The sequence below is a fragment of the Pipistrellus kuhlii genome, unplaced genomic scaffold (genome assembly GCF_014108245.1).
Source record: "Pipistrellus kuhlii isolate mPipKuh1 unplaced genomic scaffold, mPipKuh1.p scaffold_m20_p_1, whole genome shotgun sequence".
Lineage (NCBI taxonomy): Eukaryota > Metazoa > Chordata > Mammalia > Chiroptera > Vespertilionidae > Pipistrellus > Pipistrellus kuhlii.
Window position 1 is genome coordinate 39,636,268 of NW_023425404.1, and position 27,826 is coordinate 39,664,093.

The following is a 27,826-nucleotide window of genomic DNA, read 5'->3' on the forward strand; positions in this document are numbered from 1 at the left end:
AAGTTTTTAAATATATTCTTCTACATAGTCTTCTCAAAGTTTATTTTTATTAAAATTTTTACCTTTTGCATTTGTGTCTTTATCTACTTGTAATTGGTATTTGTTTATATATAAGAACACAGATAAATCTTAAGGATAAATGATGCAACAAACAGTAAAGACAAACGATATTAATGTGTCAGGGATTTTCAAAATTGTATTTTATGAAATTTTGGAATAAGATTAGGGGGTCCAGAATGTGTGTTTCTTTTCTAAGCTTAATCTTCTCCACTAGGAGAAAACATCAGAAACTAGTCCTATTTTGGTGGATGATTTGAATACATGTTGGTTTTCCTAAACTAAGAGCAGAAATGCATTCCATAAATCTACCTTAAGGTGTCATTGTAGAAAACTTTTGGATGTATGATCATTATAACTTTTCATGTCAAGACTAATTTCCCTACTTTTCTTACATTACCTAGAATAGAATATGTGCTCAAATAAGCTACTACTGTTTTTTTTTTGTTTGTTTGTTTGTTTTTCTCTCTCTCTCACTATCACTCTTACACACACTCCACCAATTTTTGAAGGGCTATTACCTGGTAAATAGATGAACTGTTCACTGTGTTGATGGGCACCAGGTAATGAAGTCACATAGCTGAGCTCAGCTTCCTCTGTGTGCTATTTGTTTTGGGAATTGGAGGAAAAGTAGAGAGATGACAATGAATATGTGAAAAAGAATTTCTAATAGGCCCTTTTTCTTGAGCAACTGATTTAATACTGTGCTTTATCTTGCTAGTTTAGAGAATTTAAGTTATTCCTTAGCATCATACTTGAAAATAACATTGTTTTGTATTTTGTTAATGTTTTTAACTTACTGTGTTTTGAATCAGAGCAGGTGTTGTACATTCATTCACTTATGTACTTGTATTTTGTAAGAGATTTGATCTGTTCATGTGTGCATCTAATTCTGAAGAAGCTACTGAAGAAGAATAGAATTTTCCAACCTTAAAAGGGAATCTAGTCCTTCCATGCATGAAGTACTTATGTAATAACTAGCAGGATTGTCCCCATACTTTTTTAAGAAGGCTGAACATATATTCTCTGAATGCCCATATTACTTGTTTGTACTACTCCTCAATGGTACAAATTTTGTCTCATTATATTTTTTGTGTAATTCTCTACTCCTAAACTGTACTAGATTATACACTCCTATTCATGGTGGTATTTCTGAGCATCTAGCTCAGAGTCTCATAGTGTAAATGTTTAGGAAATGTTCATTGAATGAATACTTGTTGTATTCCAAAGTTTTTTATTATTAATACATTTCCAAAGGGCTTTTCACATGTGACTACATTTAATAATTGTGGCAGTCCTAAAATGTGGATATTATGCTCACATTCCCATTTTATAAAAGAGAAACTCAGACATATTTAAGTTAAATAATTTTTCCAGGCTCACTAGCTAGTAGATGACAATTTCAGAACTCAAATAATCCTTTCCTTTTCCTGCTCATAACAATATGAACAAACACAAGAACCACAACAAAGGCAATAAAATTTGAACTCTTAGTTTAAAGCTCTGTTGAGTGTTTTGCTGGATAATCCCAAACTCAATTATCTGAATATAAATTCGAAATTTAATTATAGTTGACATTATCATAGCTACTATTAGCAACAATTTCAACCTGACATAAAGATGAGAATGTGCATACAAACCAAAAAGAGAAAACTATTGATATAAGCAACACTTTAGGTATGAATCACCTGGGCAGGTGTGATTCTTTAGGCCGTGATAAAGAACTGAGCTTTTAGATTCTCACTGACTGGGTAGTCAGTTACACATGGCCCTGAATAACACCTGCTTGTTTGTGTTTTCATTCAAAATGCTCTTTTCTTTGTTATGGTTATTAGATTCCATTGGGAGTGAGGACGTGTGAAACTGTGGAAAGTGAATGTATTTCACATTCTTTTTAACGATTCTTCTCCTGCCATAAACCATCATTTGTGAGGAAGACACTTGTCACAGAGAGATCGGTGGATATCTCCCATGTTGGCTTTTAGGAGCAACCCTTTCTCACTAAGCCTTTACTGTTAGATCTGTCTGTTACATGGAACCTTAGGAGCGGGATGCAGAGTAGAGAAATAGAGAGGGGCCTCAGAAACTCATGCAATATCCACACTTTAATAGAGTTTCGGTGACAGAGGGTGGTGGTATGCACAGTTAATGTTTTGTAGTCAATGGCTCAAAAATCTTACCTAAGGAAACTGCTGCCAAGTTGCTTTCTAAAGCCAGACCTTAGTTTCTAGATTTCTCTGTCTTCACTTCTAGAGAGAAAACATTCCTCTTTCTCCTCTGCTTCCTACTTCTTCTCATCTTTTTTCATCTCTGTTTTTATTTTATTTTTTTACGTATTTGTGCTTCTCCTTTGCTTCCCTAAGTGTTTCTCGCAGGACAGGCTCTTAGTGACTCTCCTTCCTTGGTTAGACTCATTACCTGTTTTCATAAAATGGCTAGTTATGCCTGGGAACCTTTGTAGTCAGCTCTTCCAGCTGTTGGCCTAAATGGCCCTTGGGGAGACCAGAAGCAATGAACCTGGAATAACCACATCTGACTTGTGTGAGCCCTCCTGGGAATTTAGTAATTACTTAATGGATTGAATCAGTGACATATACTATTCCAGATAACACCCTGGGTTGAATTAAATTAACCTTCACAAATGGATATTTATTGGTGTACTCTTAAAGGACTACATGTGTTGGCTGTAATTGCTCTTCCATGCTTCTCCACGCTGATAGGTATTTGCATTGAGTGAAAAATTTCTCAGATTAGAGCCTGGGTGGTAGTTCTAGCCATTTAGTGATGTGTGTGATTGTGTTCAGCACATTGAGCATAAATCCTGTCTTGTAAACAGCAGGGAGACTAATGAGGTTTGCCCACATTCTGGTGTCATTACCAGGAATTCCGACAGAAAAAGAGAGGGCTTAGCAAAGCAGTACACTAATCAGAGGGTTTTGGAACTCTTGATGAGCTGAATTAAGGAGAGAGATTATTGTTCAACATTTAGTAAAGACGCCTACGTACAAATATGGGTACAGAAACTACGTTTAGCTAAAAAAAAAAAAAAAAAAAAGAAGAAAGAAAGCAAACATTTTGCTTTTAATGAAGTTGCCAAGTCTCTGACTCAGTTCCACAGAGAGCCAACGAGAGGCTTATTTATGAGTGTCTCTAATTATGAGTGATATAAAGAGGATGGCTATTGAAATAATGAAGTTGTTAAAATGATAGCACACTTCTTGCTTTCTTTGAACTCCTCATTATTTCAGCCAACTAAAATTCACACCAGTCTTAATCATACAATTTTTGGAGTGATTCTGCAGGGTATTTTTTTTTTTTTTAATAATGACAAATTACAGCTGAACACAACAACTCTTTTGCAAGAAGTCTTCCCAAATGTGTTTGTTTTAGAATTATTTCAGATCTTTATTTTTAAAATTATTATTGTTAAATAATTTGTACATTTGATTATATCACATCAAGGGATCCCAAAGAGAGGAGTGCACAGAAATCTCTGTTAATGATTCTCCTTATACAAGTGAGTGAGTGATCAGTGCCATAAAGACCCACTGGAAATCAAAATACTTGTTTTGCTAAAGACTTAGGGGACTTGAAAGTAGAGTGGTGACTCCCAAGAGAATTCTTCCTTTAAATCTTAGGAAAAATTGACTTTAATACTTGGCAACAGTGGTAGAGAAAGAAGAGGTTTGTTGGCACTTTTCTCCTAAAGCACATCAGAGGCTTTTCAGTGAGCCTGGGCAAACTGAGGGCGGGAGGTGGGGTGGGGGTGGGGGGGTGGGGGACGGGACTTGTCAGAAACTTACAGCACTTCACTTGAGTCTAATAGAGACTTAGCACTTTGCAGGTCAGTGCCACTGCTATTTGTCTCTGACCTAAGAGATCTGGAGTTCTTCACATCAAAACCACATCTTGCTGAGCAGAGATCAAACGTAGGAAGGTAAGGATCCTGCCAGTGATTTATCATGCCAGGGAGAGTGATCAGGCCATATGGGGCCACTGTGAATGAAGTTGACATTCCGGCAGTTTCTCATACAGGTCTCACATGTAGTGATGGTGAGTTTTTCTTGTAAAGGAATTCCGGGTCAAATGGCAGCTTTCAGTGGCGTTTCTTAGCAAGACTTACCTCCAACATGAGGTTTGTTTCAAAATCAAGTCTTTGCAAGACTTTTTAATTATTTTATTTACATGGCAAATAGGCATTTCTTGACCAAATATTTGAAGCTTCATTTGAGCCCAATGTCTCCTTTTCTTCTTCTTTTTTATTTTATTTTCTGGGAAGGTGCCTATAAAAAAATAAATAAATAAATTAAGGTCCTTTGAGGTCAACAACAACAACAACAACAAAGCCCCCCTCCCCCACCAAAAAAATATTAGATATAAATTTAAGGTAATGAAGTTGACTCTATAAGTTATGTGCAATTAGACTTTTTAGTTCAACATCACATTTTTTAACTAGGGGCCTTTTGGAGTGAATGATTACAAATATTATAATATAATTCTGGGGTAAGGGAAGGCACCCTTTTTGCATATTTGTGATGACCAAGAGCAAAGAGGAAGAATGTAATCATTTAATTACAAAATAGGTATAAGTATGTTTGAAAATATTTGCTAAGATTTGAGTCAAGAGCAAACATTTTAATTTTAATTGAGAAACAAGTTAACACTCCCTCTCCTCATAGTATCAACAAATACATGAGAATGATAGTGCTACATGAAATTCAGCTTGCTTTTTGTTATTATGACAAACAAATGTTTAGTCTCCTGTGGAGAAATCACTTATTTATTGGTTCAAAGGCCTCTTCAACCCTAGGATGTGCTCTGGGGTGTTCCAGCCCTCTCTGCACAGGATGTTTGCTTTGGAACATAAATGAAAGATGGTATTGGCCTTTCAATGTAGTAGGTCATGACATTAACTTGTAATTTAACTGAAGACTCAAGTTGTCCCTTTCGTGTTTTACTTTTTCTTTTCTTAATGAGATGGCCATAAATATGATTCATTACCATAAATGGAATGGGCTTTAGTGGTCAGAACTAGATCTCATCCTGTAGTCAAAAATCACTTGATTTCCTGAGGCATCTATCAGTTTATCTGTTTATAAATTGAGGATTATTTTGACTGATGAACTACTTCAGCTCTGCAGGGAGCAAGTGTAAGTATAATAATGAAATGGAATTTCTCCTAGTTTTTACTTGGCATCCTTGGAACACATAAACATCCATGAAAACTTGGTAGGGTTTCAGATAAAATGTACAGCATCTAGTTAAATTAGAATTTTAGGAAACTACTGAATAACTAAAAAGTATAAGTATTTCCCATGACTTGCCCGTGATTTGGGATATACTTATACTGAAGTTTAATTCATTGCTTTTCTGGAGTTCTTATTTAACTGCACATCCTGTATTTTTGTTTGCTAAAACTGGTACCCTAAACTGTTATACACATGGTTTGTGACTTTTATTTGTGACCAGCAAATAAACAATTTTAATGTAAAATTAATTGGCAATAAATATAAAAGACCAAAGGAATCCTTTAAAATTGTTGCACTTGAATAAAGAAGAGTGTAGTAGACTTTTTTTTTTTTTGACCCTAGCAATACTAGTGAATAAATAGGTCAACTAGGCCCATTGTAAAGACAGCTTAATCTCCTAAATGAATTGCTCCAACCTTTTAATTCAAAATCATACAAACAAAAACATGAGATAAGCTGGGTGCTTTTTCAAATGGGGACCCCTGTGGCTTTGAAAACAAACACTTCAGCCTCTACCCCCTCTCCCCCAACACCCACACCCACCCTCACTAGCCTTTCTGATGTGTCCCATTTGCAAATGAACAGGCTGAATTCTGAGAAAGACAGAAGACTAATTAAACCTGGGGAAGATAGGCAAAGGAACATTTGTTTCCAAGCCCAAGACAAAAAGAAATCATGTTACATGAGGTTTTCTTAAGAAGGACCAGAGAGAGCCAAAGCCCTTTCCCAGTTTCCTCTTCTTAAAGCACGTTTCCCACACCCGGCACAGCCCCTCTAGAGCAGGCCACTCCGCTCTGTTTGAATCAGCCTGCTCCAGCCTGTCTTCATGGCCAGCAGCAAAGGGTAGCAATCAGAAATTCCAGGGGACCAGTTAATGGCTTGGATGGCCTTCACAGTCCTTACCTTCTCCCCCCATCCTTTTGCCCCACGGGCCTCTGATGGTTTGGCAGACAGGTCTTAGTTACTAGCCATAGAGAGAAGAATAAATGAATGAGTAAGCAAACACAGAACAAGGAGTGACTAGCTTTAACAGCACCACTAAATTGCCTGAATTGATTGCTTACATTCAGAATTAGAATCAGTTAAAAGTTTGAGTGCACACTATGCCAGGTTTTTTAGTAATCAGGTACCTTATTTAATCTTCATGAACTGGATGACATGGTTTTATTATTTTACAGATGACAAAATTGAGCCACAGGAAGTTTAAGTGACACATTCAAGGCATACCATCTAGTAATCTTTATACATGTAGGAATCGGACCCATTAAGAAATCATATGAAAGCAATAGGGAGGCAGAATTTGACTTTAGGACACCTTTGTCCACATTTGTGGTTGAAGAAGACCCAAAGACCTTTATGAGATTCAATCTAGGTGCTAGTCAAACCCAGGAGACGGGAAAATCGGGCAGTTTAGGTCTATGATAGAGACATCCTACCACAAGGCTTGGAATCCTGAGTCAAAGGGAACACTAGGTCTGCCCTAATTTGTACCACTAGCCCCTAGAATTACCCCAAAGTTCTCTATCTGAAAGATCCAAGAGGCCTCATTCTGGGAAGCAGGCCAGCTACTCCCCCCACCCCCCACACCCCCTTACATCACCTCCTAGTTTATTTGTCCCCCGAAAGGCTGGCCAAACTGAACTGTCCTCTGGGGAACATGACTAATGACCTTTTGTCTTTGTACTCTCATCAGTGTCCTTTCACTTTCAGCAGCAGATCTTGAGGTTAGATGTATATGGCAGGAGCTGAGTGGATCTTCGCTACCTAACTAACTGCTAATGTCCTAACTCATTTGTTTACAACTCCACACAATTTGTGTCATCATTGCACATTAGTATAATATGTTGGGCATACAACATTTATTTTAAAATATTCTGTTCTGGCACAATCACTTTAGATTAATATTTAAAGCTCTTTTAAAATGTTGCCTCTAGTTTCTTACTTCTTTTGACCTTGGGCTGTCTAAATACTTTGAAAGTCTACTTTGCAGTTTTTTTTCTAGTGAAGTCTTTTTTTTTTTTTTTTTTTTTTTTTTTTTTTTTCCTGCCTTTCAGCCCAAGACTCAGGATAGGAGGGGTTCAGGGCGTACAATATTGGGTCCAATATTTAAAATTGTTCATTGATTTAAAATTAGAACTAATAAATTAGTCTTTGTCAAAACAAGTTTTGTAAATTCATGTTTTTTATTTTGTTTTGTTTTGTTTTACCAGTAAAAGATTACACCTATTGAACAAAGGTTATGGCTCTATAATATCAAAACATTGACTTTAAAGTAAAAAATGCAATCAATCATCTAGGTGTTTTCCTATACAATGCCATTTGGGTGGTTTTTCACTTTTTAGCCAGATGTTTTGGCGTGAAGCAGAGTGAAGAATGGATGTCAACCGAACCACTTTTGCTCTACTGATCTAGATATTTCAATAGGAGGACATCCCTTCATAACTGATCTGATCATTTGCTTCATCATTTTACTTTATACAGATAATCTGTTAATTAGAAGTAAAATAAGGTGAAGATTTCCTCAATCAAGTTAAAAATACTCTTATTACCTTTGATTATAATATTCAAGTATATGTTACTTTGCAGAGTAGCATACTGAAGTGATCATCAATACGACTATTTTTATAACAATAGACATTTAATTTCATAATAGTTAAATGATAGTGCTGTCTATTCTTCATTGTGTATAAATCCTGAAGTACATCTGTAGAAACAATGGACCAATCATGTAAAAGGAGATAGCCAACATATGACAAATCCTCAAACTACTTCTTTGTTCTGCTTACTTAAAATGAATTGAGCTTTTTTCTATAAATAGATCAATGTGGTTATTGGTTTGCTATCTGGTATTTTCCTTTGATGAACCAAAAGCAGTTTAATGGCAAGGTGAGTAAAATTCAGCTCTCCAAGGCACAGTCTACTTCAGGGTTTAATACAAATCACTTGTAAGCATTTACTATTAAAATAACAAAACATTTTATTACTGAAATAAAACATGGCAGCTTTATGTCAAAGATTCATTGAGGATAGGAAATTATCTACACCTAACTGCCATTAATGCCTGCTGCTTTGAGAATTCCTCAGGGGTTTAGATTCCCCAGTTAGAAAATCCATGGCAGCCTCTCTCTGTAGTCAGGGACGCTTTGCAGTGGGCCAAGGAAAAGTGTGGTAAGCCTGACTTGTCCTGGATTACCTTCTGGCTGCAAAAGTGGCCAAATGATGTGGCTTGGCTTGCATGGCAAAGCTTCATGGTTTTGAATCTTTATCCAAGTCATTGCTGAGATTTATAAAACACCTTAAAGCCACTTTTAGATGAATCAGATCCCTGATATCAGTCAATCTGAGTTCCTTATTCCATCTTCACTTCTTTCTCCAGTACTATCTCTTATTTATTTATTTATTTTTGAACACTGATTACATGTCAGAATGTGGGGGAAATCACATGAAGCCAGGAGGTCTTTCTTCAAGGAACATAGGAAAGGGAGAAACTTCCACTTCAGCCAGCGAAGACTTAGGCACAGTCACATGTTATCTCCCTAAATGTGCATCTGCCTTTCCCCCTCCCACCTCGTTTTTACAAAGGTGAGAGTGGGAGAGTCTAAGATCTTTCAGGATTACATAAGCAGATGTGTTTAAATGGACATCTTTCAGCTCTAGTATCTCCATCTAGTTTGTTCTATAAGAAATATAAAGGCTAAATTAATCACCTCATTCCTCAGTGAATTTCCATACTTGGTTTTACATGCATACACATAACCCTCGTGACACTGACCTTTCATGATTGATTAAATTAAGCAACTTCAGTCTCTACGCTTGTCTTGGGGAGAATAGATTTGCATGTTACTTTGTTATTCTGATGGTCTCTTTTGGAAAAAAAATAAATAAATAAACTAGCCCAGTCACCTTGAATGGGTCAAAAAGCCCAACTTTATGATCTTTGTTGTTTTAATCAGGGGATACACCATGTACCCCATTCATATTTCAGACCTCCTTTCTTGGACACTATGAAATAGACATAATGCCTGACAGGTTTGGGAAGAGACGCTTTTGTTCGACAGAAAGCTGTTGCTGCAGTAGAGTATTGTGCTTGTTACAGTTCGTAAAAGCATTCCACCAGAAAGGGAATAAAACTTCTCAGATGGAGAAATATATGACATTTCCTGCCCAGGTGCCCAGAATCTAGGATGCTATGAAATATTTATAAAAGGAAATTGTACTCACAGTCGTCCCCCCCCCCCCCCCCCCCCCCCAAATGCCTGTATGGAGTGTCCTAATAAAGTGCCATTATGAATTTTTGTTTTAATTCCCTTAGCTGGGAGAAGTAACTGAGCCAAACATCTGTGACCATTTTATAAAGACTTTGGCATTGGATGCCCTTTTCTTATTCAGCCTTGGATACCTGGATTCTGCAGAGAAAGGAACATAGGGAAAAGGAGTCACTTTGATGCAGTACAATTGTGATCAGCTCCTAAATCAGCCCAGGTTGGCCAGTCCCTCTATTCTCTGCTCAACCAAAACCAACCCTCCTGGAAAGAGTCATTAGGACAGGGTCTGACGTCCCTTTCCTGGACCCTCCGCTATAGCCCCTGTTAGAGCACAGAACCGATCTTTCTAGGGCCCAGGGAACTGACTTCCTACCCGAGGCTCACAGTAGTCTGGCAGAGGTCCTGCCTCAGCATCTGGGAGACAGCAGCCTGTCCCAGGGCTTCCCCTCCAAGCAGAATCACAACAGGAATGTAAATCACCACGTCGTCCCTAGCACACTTTGCTTTCAAGAAAGGAAATGAGAATTATTTTGCAGTCACCTGTGTTGATTATGCTGAAAGCAAAAGGGAACGAAGCAAAATTCCTTGTGCTGAATAATTTTTAGGGAACACAGTGAAAGAGATGCAGTGGGGATTGCTCATAGTCCCCGGCCAGCCGTCAGATCTGCTTTCTAAGGAAACCTCAGCAGAAATTAAATTTAGAAAAATCGCTGGGATGCGAATCAGGATGTGGGGGTTTCCAATCAGGATGTGGGGGTTCTGCCACTAGTGGGGTGTGTGACCTCGTCCCAGTCGCTGGGTTTTTGACAAGTTTATATAACACTTTCCATTTGCATATAGTGAAGGTCCCTTCCAGCTCTGTGAATAAAGTGGCCTCCACTATATTTAGAACAAGAAAAAGGTATTCATTGGTGCATTTTAAAATAGTGCTTTAGGGCCTAACAGTTTTGCACAGTAGTTAGAATGTCGGCCTGTGGACTGAAGGGTCTCTGGTTCGATTCCAGCCAAAGGCACCTATCTTTCTATGGCTTTCCCGCTCCCTTCCATTCTCTCTTAAAAAAAAGAAGAAAAAGAAAAATATCCTTAGGTGAGGGTTAACAAAATAAGTAAAAATAAATAAAATAAAATAGTGCTTTAATAATCCTTGGCTTTAAAATATGATCTGAACATACTCCATAGTTTCAAAACAAGAAACTAAAACCAGTTTTTTTGTTTTGTTGTTTTGTTTTGTTTTGTTTTTTTGGGTGTGTGTGTGTGTGTGACCTGGGAGGATTCCAGTTGCTCTTGGTGATTACTTTGCATAGGTTTTTAAATGCTTGTTTTCCAGCGAACTTTCTCTTTTCAAATGGTATCTTCCTAGTACATAAGTTGTGTGATCAAGTACTAGACAGAATTGGAAAAGGAGGCAGGACAGACAGACAGACAAATGGGAGGACAGACTCCGCTGTGGGCATGGAGGTATGTTATTCACGTGGTTAGAGAAGGAGCAGACAAACCTAGTGTCATAGAGCTTCGGGTCAACTTTCTTATGGAGCGCCCACTGGTGGCCACATGTGCTCTATGGACAGTACCTTAGCTACCCAGCATTAGAACTAAGTAGTCTTCAGGTGGCGCATCTTCCCCATCTGGTAGCAGCTTTCTAAAGTGCCAAGTTGAAAGTATTCAACTGGGAAGTGTCAGGGTCAATTATCCACATCTGCCCAGGGGCTGGACAGAAGACTTGTGCCTGCCTTTGGTTACCAAGTTCATTTCTCTCATAGACAGAGAAGCAGGGCTGGGGAAGCTGGGAGGTTTGGTGAGAAACCTGCAGGACAACTTGTGAGAAGCCAAGACTAGAACACAGCACTTCACCTCCTCCTCCCGTCAGGCTGGTGTGGTTCTTTGGCTGGATTTCTCTGAGGCGCACAGATTCCCTGGATAGTGTTTTATAAGATTAGAATATAAAAATAGGTGATCTTTGGAGCATATTCATAGTGGGTATTCCATAAATACTTTTGAACCTTGTGACCACATCATATTATTAGAGCTGTTATTGTGTTGGCCTTCCCACCACAGTGCTAAACATTTATTTCAAGGACAGGGGCCGATTCTTACTTATTTCTGTGTCCTTTAGTGCCTAGCAGAGTGTCTAACATACAGTAGGTGCATAAGAAGTGATTGTGAATGAAGGAAGAATTAATGACTTCTAGGGAGATAGAATAAAGATGCCAACTGCCTCCCCTTTCACATGTGACTCATCCTCCTTTCTTTTTCCCCCCCGCTCTCCTTTCAGCTCTTCCCTTTTCCCCAATCATCAGTACTCAGAGGACTTGCCAGCTTTAATACACCTTTCTAGAATATAATATTTCTTTCATTGCCTCTCTTCACAAAAACGAAAGGTGACATGTCTTTATTATAAAGAAAGGGCCCCAGCAACTTCTGGAAAAACTCTCGTGGTTAATCAGTTACTTTTCATATAAATATATATGCTTAATGCTGAATTACATTGTAAAACTCCCAGGCTGATTTATGGTCTCAGTCCGCCTTAATTAACATCGATTCTAGGGGAATAGTAATGGGAATGGCCCTCACAATTGAGGTTGAACAATGAACTCTCTGGGTGTTGTCCAATTTGTAACATGATTTACATGAAATGAGCCCTTCCCTTCCCGGGTTATCCCTTTTTTCATCTGGTGTTTAGGACGGGCTATATATAACCCCCTAGATAGGACCATTTGCTGTCAAATACTTTTGCTGATTTAGAGCTAGGCCACAAAATGGTCACTATTAATAAAGGAGGGGAAAAACCCTAATCTGAGGCTTTGCAGGGATTCCAGCTTCTTGCCATGTGTCATCGCTTGTCCAGTGTGGCGTTTTTACGAAGTGGCCATAATGAAAGTCAGATTAAATGCATGGGATACATACATTTAATCAACAGCCATTGGAGTCTGCGGTGCTGGAAGAATTATAAGAGCCCTGTGAATGCAAATTTATTGCAAAAGAATCCAAGGGGTGGGGGAATGAATGTCTGCCGACTGGTACTACCTGACACGGGACACCCAAAAACTCTCCAGAGTGAGTGATTTAAGTGTAAGGTTTGGCTTGTAAAGCTGCCAGCTGCTTGGTTTCAAAACTTGAAACATTTCCAAAACATTGGATGAGGCACTTTATATGTGCACTAGAGTAAATACTCTGGTTTTACTGCCAATTTAAATGTGCTCAGTTTACAGTAATGAGCTTGTATAGGCATTACCTTGTTTATAGAAAGTGGAACAGGAAGGAATGAATATTAACCATTACCAGTAGCAACTCCCATTGCCTTCTGCCACAACACTGATGGCATGTATAGTTTCTTCCAGTGTGGGAACATGTCACAACTGACAATGGTGTGTACTTGGCTCTAATGCCATGTTGCTTCAATAGGGTAACGATTGCTGTAATTCGGCATGACTTGGTCAAGGCTGCTTGGCTGTTTCTTACTACTTTTCCTAAAGCAGATATTGATGGCTTTCTCAGACACGGGCGTCATGGGACTGTACATAGGTTGGTACCCTGATTACACATAATTGAGTTTGTTTCAGCTTGCTCTGTTTTCTACAAGTGAATCAGTCATGGGAATTACGTGTTGTGTGTGTTTTTTTTTCTCTTACAAAATGATTTGGGGGTGTTTTGATGCTCTACATGGAAGCAGGAACCTTTTTCTTTTGGGATGACTGGCACAGGAACCCCTTTAGCCCTCTTGTACTCCAGGAATCATATACTGGAGCCAGGCAGGTATATTTAGCCCGAAAGACATACTTTGCTCAGCATGGAAAAGAAAGTACAGGTACAAATCTAGGGAGACACCAGCAGGTACAATGCCTAGAAGAGAGCAGATACTCAGTAAAAACTGTAGAAGGAGATAAGAAAGAAAGGGAAGAAGGGAAGGGAGGGTGTTACTAGGAAGAGACCATGGAAACCCCATATCTTAAGAGAGACATATGCTCATGAGTTCAGCTTTGTTTAGACTGGACTTCATAAAACAAAAAGTCCCTACTGATTGCCAGGGACTCCTTGTCTTTATTTCTGCATTTCTTTGTATGGCTTCTGAGAACCATTTGGCCCAAGTAGATACTTATGAATATCAGGATTGTGCTACCAAGAACACCACACTTCCCCTACATCAAATTCCTTCTCTATTGTGTGGGGATACTAGCAAAATGCAGAAATAGACCAAAACCAGCAGCATGATACATTCCTGCAAATAGTGGGATTCTGACAGTCTGTGGCTATCAGATTGTTCTGCATACAGGCTATGTATGTTTTCTGGCTGGTCTTGCTTTAATGCTTTTTCTAACTGTATTTTCATGATGATAGAAAGAAAAGAAAACTGGTGATTTAGCAATGAATAGTTGAAAATATTGAATGCCTGAACTTTCCTGGGAAATGAGTTCTATCTCTTTCTGTTTCCCCCCCCCCCCCCCCCCCCCCCCGTCATACCCTCTCCCTGTTCCTCCACCCTCCCTTCATCCTTGTTTTCTTTGTCAATTCATTGTTTCTCAATTTGCAGTAATAAGGCTTATTTTTCTCAGTCTCTTCTATTTTAACAGAACCATATATTTTTAAAATAAGTATTTGTTTTCTAATACTATTTTTAAATATTCATTGTCCTTGTCTTTTAAAAGTCTCCTCTTCCTGTTTCCTGTATGGCATTTTTCATTCCCTTTAATCATTGCTCATTCTGAATGTGGTTAATTTATAACATATTTGACATTTTTCTCTTTTTCCTGTGTCTTCATTTCTATGACTTCGTTGGACAAGCTTTATGAGTTTTTGACCTATCTATGGACTCTGGATTTCCATGATTTCTGGGTCCTGCTTGTCTGAAGCCACCCTGCTTACCTGCAGGCCAATGCTGTGCTAGAGGCTAGTGCCACAGGGGCCGCTCAGCCCCTGGGACTGCTGTTGGGTGTTGGGACTTTGGGGAGGGAAGGAGAGAAGCTAAATTTCAATTATCTTCTTTCTCTGCCACACTCCTTAAAACAGGCTATCAGATCATCTTCAGAAAGGAACTAACGTTATGGAAGCAGGGCTGATCAGGCCAGCTGAATCATTTTATTAGGGATAGAGTTTCTTTCTTTTACCTTATCCATTCCCTACCCCAGGTCATACTCCCTCCTCATTTCTTGTTTCCCTGAAGTGTTCTAACATGTCAGCCCACACCGATATTTTCCTTCTCAGAAGAGTACTCCCTGCAGTGCTTATCTCCACCAATCATCTTAGCACTAAATCATACAGTGTCTTGCATTATTTAACTTTCCTGAAAGTAATCTTGTCTGTGAAACATGATTATCAGCTTGAGGACATCAGAGGACAGGTCTTCTGTGGATTTTCAGTAGGCCCTACAAACAACTCTGTGTTGACAATAGACCTTTAATAAACATTTTGTAGCCTTTTCTGTGAAATCAAATTTCTGCTCAGCTATTCCTTTCCCTCTTTGTTGCAACTCACACTATTTTTGTTCTGTCAGCCTGTTTCAGAAAGGAGGATGTGGGAAGAAGTTTTGTGAATTTTATGAAATGGTTGCATCACAACTAAGAGCCATAACTATTCTTTAGACTCTCTTTGATATTATTATTTAAATTTGCATAATTTAAAAGGTTAATAGGTGCTGGCTGCCAAAAGTTGCTCCTCAGGATTTCCACATCTAGCATTATAGTAAACTATATACTCTAAAGCAGGGGTGGGGAACATCCAGACTGCGGGCTATATAAGGCCAGTGAAATCTTTTGTTCTGGCCCTGCTAAGGCATTAGAGGTGAGTTAATTAAATGTTTGGCTAGTTTTTAAGTTGATAATTTTGCATGGCCCATGAATAATGTTATAAATATCCAAATGGCCCTTGGCAGAAAAGAGGTTCCCCACCCTTGCTCTAAAGGCTTCTGCCACATGCAACTAGATCTTGGATGAATTTATGTGTGTGTATATGTGTAAATACATATATTTAAATGTCATTTTCCAATGATTTGTTAATAGTATAATGGTTTTGTATCCTAAAACTTTGCTAAATTTATATTTCTATTATATATATTTTTAAGGAGTTTTTACACAGATCATCATGTCATCTGAAAATAAAGACCATATTACTTATTTTACTTTCAATCTTTAGGGGTTTTAGTTCTTTTTCTTGCTTTATTACATGGTAGAATAACAAATACTATTATATTACAATATTAGATAGGAATAGTGAGAACATCTGTCCTTACATACATTAATGTATTGATTAGTTATAAGAACAGATCTGAAAATGAATCAAGGAGTTGAAAGAAAATGCAAAAACTGTTTTTTTCTTTCTAGAAACAAATGCCCATACCAGTTCACTCAACAACAACAGAATACAAATTCTTCTCAAGTTCACATGGAGCAGTTAGCAAGATAAAGCAATTCTGGGCCATAAACACACTTTAACACATCTTTAAAAAAGTACAAGTTATATAAAAAATGTACTCTCAGACCATAATGGAATTGAATTGGAAATTAGTAACATTAAGATAGCTGGAAAATCCTCAAATATTTGGAGATTAGCAACACATTTCTAAGACTCAAGAGAAATTAGAAGTATTTTACTAAATGAAAGTAGAACTTAACACAATTTAAGGGATACAGTGAAAACAGTATTTTAAGGGATATGTATAGTTTTGAATACATATATTATAAAATAAGAAATACTTTTAAGCTCTATCTTAGGGGGGAAAAAAATGAAGAGCAAGCCTGGCCATTGTGACTTAGTGGTTGAGTGTTGTTGACCAATGAACCAGGAGGCTATGGTTGGATTCCTGGTCAAGGCATGTGCACAGGTTGTGGGCTCCATCCCCAGTAGGGAGTGTTCAGGAGGTGGCTGATTGATGATTCTCTCATCATTGATGTTTCTATCCCTCTTTTTCTCTCCCTTCCTCTATCTGAAATCAATAAAAAAGTACATTTAAAAAAAAGAAGAGCAATATAAAACTAAAGCAAGCAGAAATCAGTGAAATTGAAAACAGGAAAAGAATAGATAAAATCAGTGGAACCCTAGGTAGTTCTTTGAAAAGATGGATAAAATTGCCAAACATTTAGGCTGGCTAATAAAGAGAAAAAGAGAGAAGACATAAATTATAATATCAGAATTAAAACAGGGGCCATCACTACTGCTTCTATTAAAAGGATAATAGAAGGATTAATCAAGTTAAAGATTTGGAACATAAAGAGCCAGAAGACACTCCTCCGCAGAAGCAAGAAGGCAAGAGAATCCAGAAAGTTGAAGATAATGTAAGAAACCTCTGGGACAACTTCAAGCGAACCAACATCAGAATTATAGAGGTCCCAGAAGATGAGAGAGAGCAAGATACTGAAAACATACTGAAAGAAATAGTGACAGAAAACTTCCCCCACCTGGTGAAAGAATTAGACTTACAAGTCCAGGAAGCACACAGAACTCCAAACAAAAGGAATCCAAAGAAGACCACACCAAGACACATCATCATTAAAATTCCAAGAGCAAAAGACAAAGAGAATATTAAAAGCAGCAAGAGCAAAGCAGATAGTTACCTATAAAGGAGCACCTATACTATTGTCAGCTGATTTCTCAACAGAAATCATGCAGGCCAGTTGGGAATGGCAAGAAATATTCAAGGTGATGAATAGTAAGAACCTACAGCCAAAAATAATCTACCCATCAAAGCTATCACTCAGAATCGAAGGCCAGATAAAGAGCTTTATTAATAATAATAAAAAAAAAGCTAGAGGAGTTCATCACCACCAAACCAGAATTATATGAATTGCTGAAGGGGGTTCTTTCAGAAGAGAAAGTAAATAAAGATAAAAATTATGAACAAAAAACACGTAACTATCAACAAGTGAATCTAAAAACCAAGGAAATTAAAAAACAACAACTGATGAACAATATTAACTGTTGAATATAATAGAATCAGAGGTATGGAAGGGGAGTGAACTGACAATTCTTGAGAAAAAGGGGAGAGGAGGATGTGGGAAGAGACTGAACATAAACTGTGCACCTATGGATGAGGACAATGGGGGGTGGGGAAAGGGCAGAGGGTGGGGTGGGAACCTGGTGGAGGAGAGCAATGGGGGGGGGGGAAGAGGAACATTTGTAATAATATGAACAATAAAGATTTATTTAAAAAAAAGTTTAAAATGTAATCACACTTCTAGGACTATATCCTAGGAAACCAGAAACACCAATCAGAAAGTATATATGTACCCCCATGTTCATAGCAGCACAACTTATGATAGCTAAGATTTGGAAACAGCCTAAGTGCCCATCAGCAGATGAGTGGATTAAACAATTTTGGTATATCTACACAGTGGAATACTATGCTGCTATAAAAAAGAAAGAACTTTTACCATTTGCAACAGCATGGATGGAACTGGAGAGCATTATGCTAAGCAAAATAAGCAAGTCTGATAAAGATAAATATAACATGATTCACTCATATATGGGATATAATGATCAACATAATTTGATGAACAAGAATAGATCCAGAGACAAGTGGTAGGGGAGAGGGTGGTTAGAGAGCAACCAAAGGACTTGTGTGCATGCATATTAGCATAACCAATGGACACAGACACTGGGGCAGTAGGGGCTTACCTGGGGTAGGAATGGCTGGGTGGTGGGGGATGGTCACTCAGGGGAAAAAAGAAACATATGTAGCCGGCACCGGTTTGGCTCAGTGGATAGAGTAGGGGTGTCGAACTCAATCAGAGAAGGGGCCAAAATCTAAAATCCAGCCTAAATCACGGGCCGAATGGTTTACTGAACAGTCATAAACTGTCATTGTGATGGAAACGCAGCGGAGTGCAGTGATGACAGCGCGGTGTGGGCCACATTGCAAGGCCTGGCGGGACGGATTTGGCCCATGGGCCTTGTGTTTGACACATGTGGGATAGAGTGTTGGCTTGCGGACTGAAAGGTCCCGGGTTCAATTCCGGTCAAGGGCATGTACCTTGGTTGCGGGCACATCCCCAGTAGGGGGTGTGCAAGAGGCAGCTGGTCGATGACTCTCTCTCATTGATGTTCTAACTCTCTATCCCTCTCTCTTCCTCTCTGTGAAAAATCAATAAAATATATTTTTAAAAAAAGAAACATATGTAAATTTTTAGACAATAAAAAAAAGCAAGCAAGAAAGAAAAAAATTGGACAAAAAATAAATACTCAATGATTACAAACTGTACAAGAAAATAATAAAAGGGAAAATCATTGACAAAGATGATAATCAGAGACTTATAGTAGACTTCTTATAAACACCATTGTAGGACAGAAAATCTTAGCTAATAAAAGAGTAATATGCAAATTGACCATATCCCTGCTACACCCACACGCCACACCCACACACCACACCCACCAGCCACACCCACCAGCCAATGAGAGCAATTATGCAAATTAACTCCAACCAAGATGGCTGTGGCCACAGAGAGCAGGAGGAAGGCTTGGGTTTCCCAGGCAATGGAAGAAGCCAAGCTTTCCACCTGCCCTTCCTGGCCTAGGCCTCCCCTCAGGCTATAAAGTTTCAATTATAGAAGGTAAATAAATCCAAACAGAAATTGTGGCAGCCACAGAGCAAGCAGAAGGCTTGGCTCCCCTCCAGGCTACACAATTTCAATTGTAGAAGGTAAATAAATTCAATACCAGGGCCTCCACTTGGGTCATGCATGGCCAGCCTGCAAAGCACCACAGGCCCTTTGCCCAGGCTGCCCCACACACCAGAAAGCCCCCACCCTGATCTGGGGCACCCTTCAGGGCAAACCAGCCAGTCTTCTACCTATGCACCAGACCTCTATCCTATCTAATAAAAGAGTAACATGCAGATTGACCATCACTCCAACACACAAGATCAAGATAGCTGCCCCCATGTGGACACAAGATGGCCATCACAAGATGGCCAGCAGAGGAAGGCAGTTGGGGGTGATCAGGCAAGCACGGGAGAGCAGTTGGGAGGCACCAGGCCTTCAAGGGAGGGAAGTTGGGGGTGATCAACCCTGCAGGGGAGGGCAGTTAGGGGTGACCAGGTCAGCAGAAAGGGAAGTTGGGGGCAAACAGGCTGGCAGGGGAGCAGTTAGACATCAATCAGACTGGCATGGAAGTGGTTAGGAGGTGATCAGACTGGCAGGCAGAAGCTGTTAGGGGCAATCAGGAAGGCAGGCAGGTGAGCAGTTGGGAGCCAGCAGCCAGCAGTCCTGGATTGTGAGAGGAATGTCTGACTGTCCGTTTAGGCCCAATCCTGGTAGGCAGTCAGACATCCCTTGAGGGGTCCCAGATTGGAGAGTGTGCAGGCTGGGCTGAGGGACACCCCCCCCCCCCCAGCCCTGTGCATAAATTTTGTGCACCGGGCCTCTAGTAGAATTATATATTGTTATGTGTTGTGTCAATCTTTGTATATTTTACAGATGAAGACACTGAGAAAACTCAAATAACTTAGCTAGAGTCAAACATCTTTACTTGCACGAAGGTCTAGAGTAGTAAAGGCTATATCTTCCTGATACTTATTTTGAAATTCAATACCATGCAAGGCAGAATTTTCTAGTTTTTCATACAACTATTAACAAGTATTTTAACGGAAATAATTTGTAAATTTAAAAGAATAATTTTGGCAGCATTGGGCCATATTTTCAGGCAGAGCTTGAATTATTTTATTTTCCACAAACTCACATTTAAGAATGAACTTTTGTGAAAAGAAAGATGTTAAATCTTCATTATTTCATTTAACATGTTTGCTTTGGTAGCTTCTAGTATGAAAGGTAGGCACCAAAGGGCAACTCTAACCAATACTTTTTTTCACTTTTTATTTTGAAATAATTTCCAATTTATTTTTCAAAAATAGCGCAAAGAATCCCTATGTACCTTTCACCCAGATTCCCCAGGAAATTAACATGGATACATGATCTAATCCAAAGACCTTACTCGAATCCCACTAGTTGTCCCAATGATATATATTTTTCTGGTCCAGGAGCCAGGCCACAGTTACATGATTCATTTATTTTTACACTCATTAGTGTCTTTTATTTTAGAATGGTGTTTTAGTCTTTCTTTGTCTTTCATGACCTTGGCTCTTGAAAAAGATAAAAAAATTAAGGCCACTTTTTTGTAGGATGTACTTTAATTTGGATTTGTCTGATAATTTCCTCGTGATTAAATTCAGGTTATGCCTTTTGGGTAAGAATACTGCAGAAGGAACTGTGCCCCCAGTGTATCACATAAGGAGCACATGCTATCAATATGTCCCATCATTGGTGACGTTAACTTCGATCATTGATTAAGGTGGTGTCTGTCCCGTTTCTTCAATGTAAAGTGGCTGTTTTTCCCTTTGTAATTAAGAAATATCTTGAGGGAGACTACACAAACACCCAATTTTTCATCATGTTTTTGCCCACGAAGTTTACCATCTGTTGATGATTTTTGCCTGAAGCAGTTATTACTGTGGTGTCTGACAAATGGTGATGATCTAATTCCATCATTCCTTCACTGTTGTTAGTTGGAATTCTACTTGAAGAAGAGCTTTTCCTTATCCCTCATTTATTTACTTATTCGTGTAAAATCTTTATATCAGTATGGACTCTTGGATGCTTTTTTTCATTATATAAATAGAATTCATTAATATTATTACTTATTTTGTTGTTTAAATGATCTCAAAGTGTTGGCTTTGGGTAGCCCCTTCTTGTTGGCTCCTGTCCTTTCAATATGTCTCATCAGTTTTTGAACATGTACTTGATTTCTGGTATCACACTAGTTCAGGATCATTTTGTGCTTCCCTGCTACAACCCTGAAATAAACTATTTTTCCAAGGAGTCTAGTCAGAGAAGAACACGTTAGACAGCATTTAAAATTTTTGAAATGGCCCAGAGAAGCTGAAAACCTTCAAGCATTGTGGAGGTATTTGCTTTCATGTGTACCAACAAAGTTGTCGTACAGGTTTTTAAATGGTTATACTGTAGACAAATTAGGGTCTACAAAAATAGTAATGCAGTAGAAATATAAAATATTTTAACCTTTGTCATATCAGGAAAAATAGTCATCACATTTACCATTTGGGCCCAAAGGACTCTTTTAATTTTTAAAAAAATATATATTTTTATTGATTTCAGAGAGGAAGGGAGAGAAAAAGAAAGATAGAAACATCAATAATGAGAGAGAATAATTGATCAATTGCCTCCTGCACGCCCCCTACTGGGGATCAAGCCCACAACCCAGGCATGTGCCTTTGGCTGGGGTCGAACCCGGATCCTTCAGTTCACAAGCTGACACTCTATCCACTGAGCCAAACCAGCTAGGGCTGGAATCTATATTTAAAATTTTTTAAATTATTTTATAAAAAAATTAGTAAATGAACAGATAGCTAAACCAATGAAATAATTGAAACATAGCAACCCAAAGTTTCTTCTGTATTTCTCTGGTTTTGAAAGTGTATATGCCTGAAATAAGCAATGGCCTTTGAGTGCACTGATACACTCAGTTTTCATGTATGAAATGGGAAATATTCATGTAATAAATACTGATTTCAGATTTTAAATACACATCTGGTAGGTTATAGCATATTATTTCTGTTTTTTTCTTACATGTGCATATAATGTAATACTATTAAAAAGTTTAAAGGCTTATAATTTTGTAAAAAGAGAATGGCCATAATTTTGTGCCATAATTATGAAAACTATTTTTAGTTTTGAAACCATAAATTTGATTAATCCAATTAACTTTTTAAATTTTTACATCATATCTGTCCTTTAAATCACCTTTGTGTATTCAGCTATCTTCAGTATTTATCCATTTATGAATCATAGCAAGTAAATTTTTATCTATACATGTAATAAAAGATACAACACTTGTTACATGTCCTTTTATCAAAACAAGATGGTCCAGGTTCTTGTTGCAAAATAATAAATGATTAAGTCCTTCCTGATGAGTGACTGGTTAAAATATCATATTCCTCTTTGTGTTTATAAATTGTTTGTTCTTTGATTTTTCAATTTGAGAAAATTTATTTATCCTAAAGACTCAGTCCAAGATTTTTCTCATTCAGTCAATTTTACCCTCATTAGTAGAGTCTCTAGTGTTTTTGTCTCTCTGTCCTCATCTTCTGACTCATCTAACAGTTGTGAAATGTCCTTGTAAATTTCCTTCTCTTTCCCATTATGGACAGAAATGAAACAATTTGAATTCTTAACTATGTTCAGTAAAAGCTAAAAAGAATGTGACAGAGGTGGTTCCTCCCAATTTTTGTATACCCTTTTGAAAGATAATACATTACTTTGGACAACACAGTAAGAAAAGTGAGTGATGATGAAATAAGGTGATGTGTTTATTTCTTCACTAGTGGCCTGTTTCACAGATTTGTGCACATTAAAGGAAATTAATTAGAAGAAATATTTTAATATCACTATTCACCCTTTCTCTATAATAGGTCAACCAAATTCACAATTGACAATGGCAGATTGAAACACATGTGTGCAATTGGTGCCAGTGAAAGCTTTATATTGTATGTATCATACATGCATGAGTCAACATTTATTTTTAAATTGCCAGTGTGTGTCAGATGTATTGGCCAGCCAGTTGGTTAGACAGTCACTTAGTCTTTTATATATATATATATAGATTTCTAGGCAGTACTGTAATGTTTTTGTTTCCTTATTTTTTTAGGATTTCTTTTAAGCATAGTTGGAAATATGAGTGATGATGAAATAGCAAAATGTTTCAAGATTTAGGAAAAATCACTAAGATCCCACATTATATCTTTGGTTTATAAAAAGATCAATGCTCCTAAATGAAAATAGTAAGAGAATAAATTTTATTCTACTAAAAACAAATAATTTTTCTTTTAGATCAAATTAAAAGACCTCTATGAAACAATAAAAGTCATGAAATATCAATCCTTACAAATAGAACTGCTCAGCAAAGAATCTTAAAAACTAAAACTGGATCGTGATGATTTTCCAAAGATTGAGAGTAGACAAATAATGGATAAAATGAATAACTATTGGCAAGACTCCTTGTTCCTTATTTCTGATAATAATACAGTACTTATGAATCCTTAATAAAATTAACCTCTTATTTTTGTGTGTGATCATATAGTGCTTTAAAGGAACATGTAGATATGATCAGCTGTGAACTGTTAGGAAATTTGTTAAATGGAGTGAAAAGAGAACTAAACCAGGAGTCTAAGAACTGTAGCTCTAATTCAGGCTTAGACACCAGCTAAGTAGTTGTGTTTCTTTGGACTGAGCAATCCTGGCAACCATGGCATCGTGGAAAGAGCAATAGACTGACTCAGAGCCACCATGAGAACCTGCTTCTTAGGACTCTTAACCTCCCGGCCTCTGTTGAATCATTTTCTGTAGAGATAATAAAATCCTGCTGTTAGGTGTGTTGTAAGTCTTTAATGAATTACTAGAAACTATGTAAGACGCTGCTTGGAAGGCTGGAACTCTTAGACATCTTTGCCGCTCCAGTGGCTAGAGGTAGTTAAGTCTTTATTGAATAAATGAGTACATGATACTAAGTATGTTTATAAATTGTATATTAAAATGTATGAAATTACAAGGTCATTGTATTTGTGTTTACTACATTTGTATTAAGTGCTATACAGATATATTTTTCCCCCTTTATCTTAAAAAGCCTTTAGGAAAAGATAACTTCTTCAACACAAGCTCATTGTTTTATCACAGCCAGGGAAAGGGAAAGCTTTGGAATAATATAGAACCTAATATTTAAAATTATAACTCTGTAATCATTTCGCCTCATCTGTGATTGTTAAAATGGCAGGCAATAATAAGCCAGTTTACCACTGATGGGCTCGTAAGTTCAGAAACTTTCATTGTCATGCCATTAATGGTACAGAGAATGCCTCTGTGCATTCTTTGACTTTTAATAGTCATAACTATTCATTTGGGTTTCTTTGTTAATGCAATAAAAATTTTTGAAATTTATTTCCCTTCTCTTTTAACTCATGTCTTATAAATATCTTCTGAGAAATTGACTCAAATAATTTCTTAAACCATTAGTCTCTGCCATTTTAATAAAATCTTCATTTTTTTTTATATAAGGAAACTTGAAAAATTTGAAAGTTATAGACCTTTTCCCTCTGCTAAGCCATGTAACCTACCAAGCAAAGAGAAAGAAATCTCACTTGGGTTCAACTTGTAACTTGTTTGATTCACTAGTTAGTTTGGTCAGAGTCGTTGCTCGATTAGGATCTGACTGTAAATTAAGTAAATGCTTATTTCAGCACCTTCAAGTTTCCCTGTGAAGACGCTTCTGCCTCTGACAGAGAATCTAGGATCTAAGGTTTGATCACTGTCAGTTTAATCCACAATTTACTCCTTATGTGTATTGGCAAGAGCTTGGACAATGGATCAAGAAATATTTTTTCAGCCCTAGTGTATGTTTTCTATGTTTATGAGTCTCTGTCCTTTCATTTCTCTTTGACTCTTTCACTGGCTCACAGGTTCACTGTATTTAATCTTTGGATGATATTGAGGTAAAAAAAAAATGTATAGAGGAAATTCCTGAATTGGGGGGGAAGCTGGATTGCATACTGTTTAGGGGTCTCTTACAACTCTTTATATTCTGTACTTTACTTGCATAGCTGAAAGCATATAGAGTATGCTTACTGTGATACTTCTGTCACAGTTTGCTTGTCACTTGCCTCACCAAGCCCATTCTGCTGTCTACTCCTTTAGATTTTTATTAACAACGAGTGGCAGAACTCCGAGAGCGGGAGAGTGTTCCCTGTCTATAATCCAGCCACGGGAGAACAGGTGTGTGAAGTTCAAGAAGCAGACAAGGTACGTCCTTCTTAGAAAAAAGACTCCCTATGACATTACTTTCCAGACACCATCCCTGACATTCACCCATCACCTTTTTCACGAGAGTGGTTGGTTCTTCCTTTATCTGGGGTGTTGTCTCGCTTCAGTTGTGCTCCATTCATTGTCTCTAACAGGCGGATATAGACAAAGCGGTGCAGGCAGCCCGCCTGGCTTTCTCTCTTGGTTCCGTGTGGAGAAGGATGGATGCTTCTGAAAGAGGCCGTCTGCTGGATAAGCTCGCAGACTTGGTGGAACGGGACAGGGCCGTGCTTGCGGTAAGTAGCCTAAGCAAACACATCTTTACCCCAAATTTACCTTTCCACTGAAATTCAGATTCCTCACTCTTTATGAAAGTATGGTGTGAAGCAGACCTGGGGGACAAGCCACGGTGTTCGTAACACAAGAACAACGAGAAATGTTTGGCTTTTGCGTCAGGTGGGGGAGGTAAGAGGAGGACCAGCTGAGTGTCTCACTTAATTCTGGAGAACAAAACCTTAGCTTCCTGCCTCCCTCCCTCCCGCCCTCCACAAACAAAACAAAATCACCCTGTTAAGCAGCAGGAGCATCACCATGCTGCTTGCAGAAAACCAATACCAAATGATTCATTGGAGAATCAAAAGGGCAGTTTTTGATGCCCCAGAGTTAACTCCTCTTGACTGAAGAGATTCCTTCAGGAGCATGGGACATGATGGGAAATGAATCCTGGTGCATTTCTGCCCCCTTTGTTCAGTCCCTTTCTGCTACTTCCTTTCACTAAAACAGTCTTTTTCTTACATAAGGAATTTTCCTCTCTTAATGTTTTTGTTGTTGTTACTGTCAGTAATTATTTTTAAAGTAAAATAATTTTGTTAGAGAAAAGAGTTTTTGGAAGCTGGAACCATTAGGAAATACCGGTTCTGTACACAAGGGATCTCCACGTGGATGACACACAACTGATCAATTAATATTTGAATGCCTTGCTTAGTCAGGTTATCCAAACCATGAAAGCTAGATCCTGTTGTCTACTTGGGCACACAGGTCCTCGTGAGGCTTGCTTTGGGAGAGGCAGGCATCAGTACCCTTCCTCAGTTCACACCTGCCATGGCCGCTCCCTCCCACCAGTCCACTCAGGGATCTGCTCAGAGTATGGAAACAGAAGTGCATCCTCATGGAGAGGGTTTGGAACGCTAGCTATACGTAACATTTATTCATCTATAAAACCATTTCCTAATCTGGTCCTTCAAGGAGGTGCTTATTCATATTGTGAAAAAGATGGTTCATGGTGAAATGGTTCCTTCTTGGAGATTCAAAAGACACCAAGCATATTAACAACTCTGAAAAGCCCTATCTCATGTTTCTCTCTCTCTCTCCCTCTCTCTCTCTCTCTCTCTCTCTCTCTCTCTCTCTCTCTCTCTCTCTCTCTTTTTTTTACTAGCCTATCAATATCATGAAAAACTGAATTTTTTGGAATAGCTTAGGGTATTCCAAGGTATAAGATGTTTTTGAGAGTGAAAATTAGCCAAGACCGGTTTGGCTCAGTGGATAGAACGTCGGCCTGCGGACTGAAGGGTCCAGGGTTCGATTCCGGTCAAGGGCATGTACCTTGGTTGTGGGCACATCCCCAGTAGGGGGTGTGCAAGCGACAGCTGGTTGATGTTTCTCTCTCATCGATATTTCTAACTCTCTATCCCTCTCAATTCTTCTCTGTGTAAAATAAAATAAAATAAAAATTATATTTGACTTAAAAAAATCCCTACCACAGTTCTTGGCATATAAATAGTTGGAGGGAGGTACTCTGAGGGTCTGTAAGGGTCAGCTTGATTAAGTTAAAGACATACAATATTTACATTAGGTTAACAATATGTACTAGAAGACAATACAGCTTATTTTTGTTGTTATAGTTTCATGTCATAAAATTCAAATGCCATTCTTTTTCTGACATTCGTCTCACTGTGATGACACTTGAATGGCTTTTTTACTTTATACCCTACCAAGTCCCCTGAAGAGTGAGTGTTAAAAAGAGGTAGCTTCTGGAATGTGAGGGAGCTCCTGCCTGAAATGGAAGTTAATACTGTATCCGAGTAAACACAGTTGAAAGTAAACCGAGTCTGGCAGCTATCAGGCAGATTTGCTGGTGTCAGTAGCTCCTAGGCACCATTCAGGTGGCCTGGATTGTCATTATTGACTCTGTTCTACTCTGTGCTATATAGATGGCTCTATGTTAGACATGGAGAATATGATGCTCATCTCATGAATGTATAAATATTCTAAAAAGTGCTAGGAAGTAATTTGATTTCCTTTAATAAAGGAAACATGATATTTTATTTATGTTTTTGAGGTGACATTGGTTAATAGGATCATATAAGCTTCAAGTGTGCATGTCTATGATACATGATCTGCATATTGCATTATGTGCCCACCATTCAAGTCAAATCATCCTCCATCACTGTGTATTAGGCCCCCTATA

The 27,826-nt window shown here is 38.2% G+C and overlaps 1 protein-coding gene across 1 annotated transcript in view; it reads left to right on the forward strand.

Moving 5' to 3' along the window:
* ALDH1A2 (aldehyde dehydrogenase 1 family member A2) overlaps nucleotides 1-27,826 on the forward strand; it is an 88,765-nt gene that overhangs the window by 11,837 nt on the left and 49,102 nt on the right. The window contains exons 2-3 of the mRNA XM_045582193.1: nucleotides 25,255-25,359; nucleotides 25,515-25,655. Coding sequence (XP_045438149.1) covers nucleotides 25,255-25,359; nucleotides 25,515-25,655 — 246 coding nt within the window. The remainder of the gene's footprint in view (nucleotides 1-25,254; nucleotides 25,360-25,514; nucleotides 25,656-27,826) is intronic.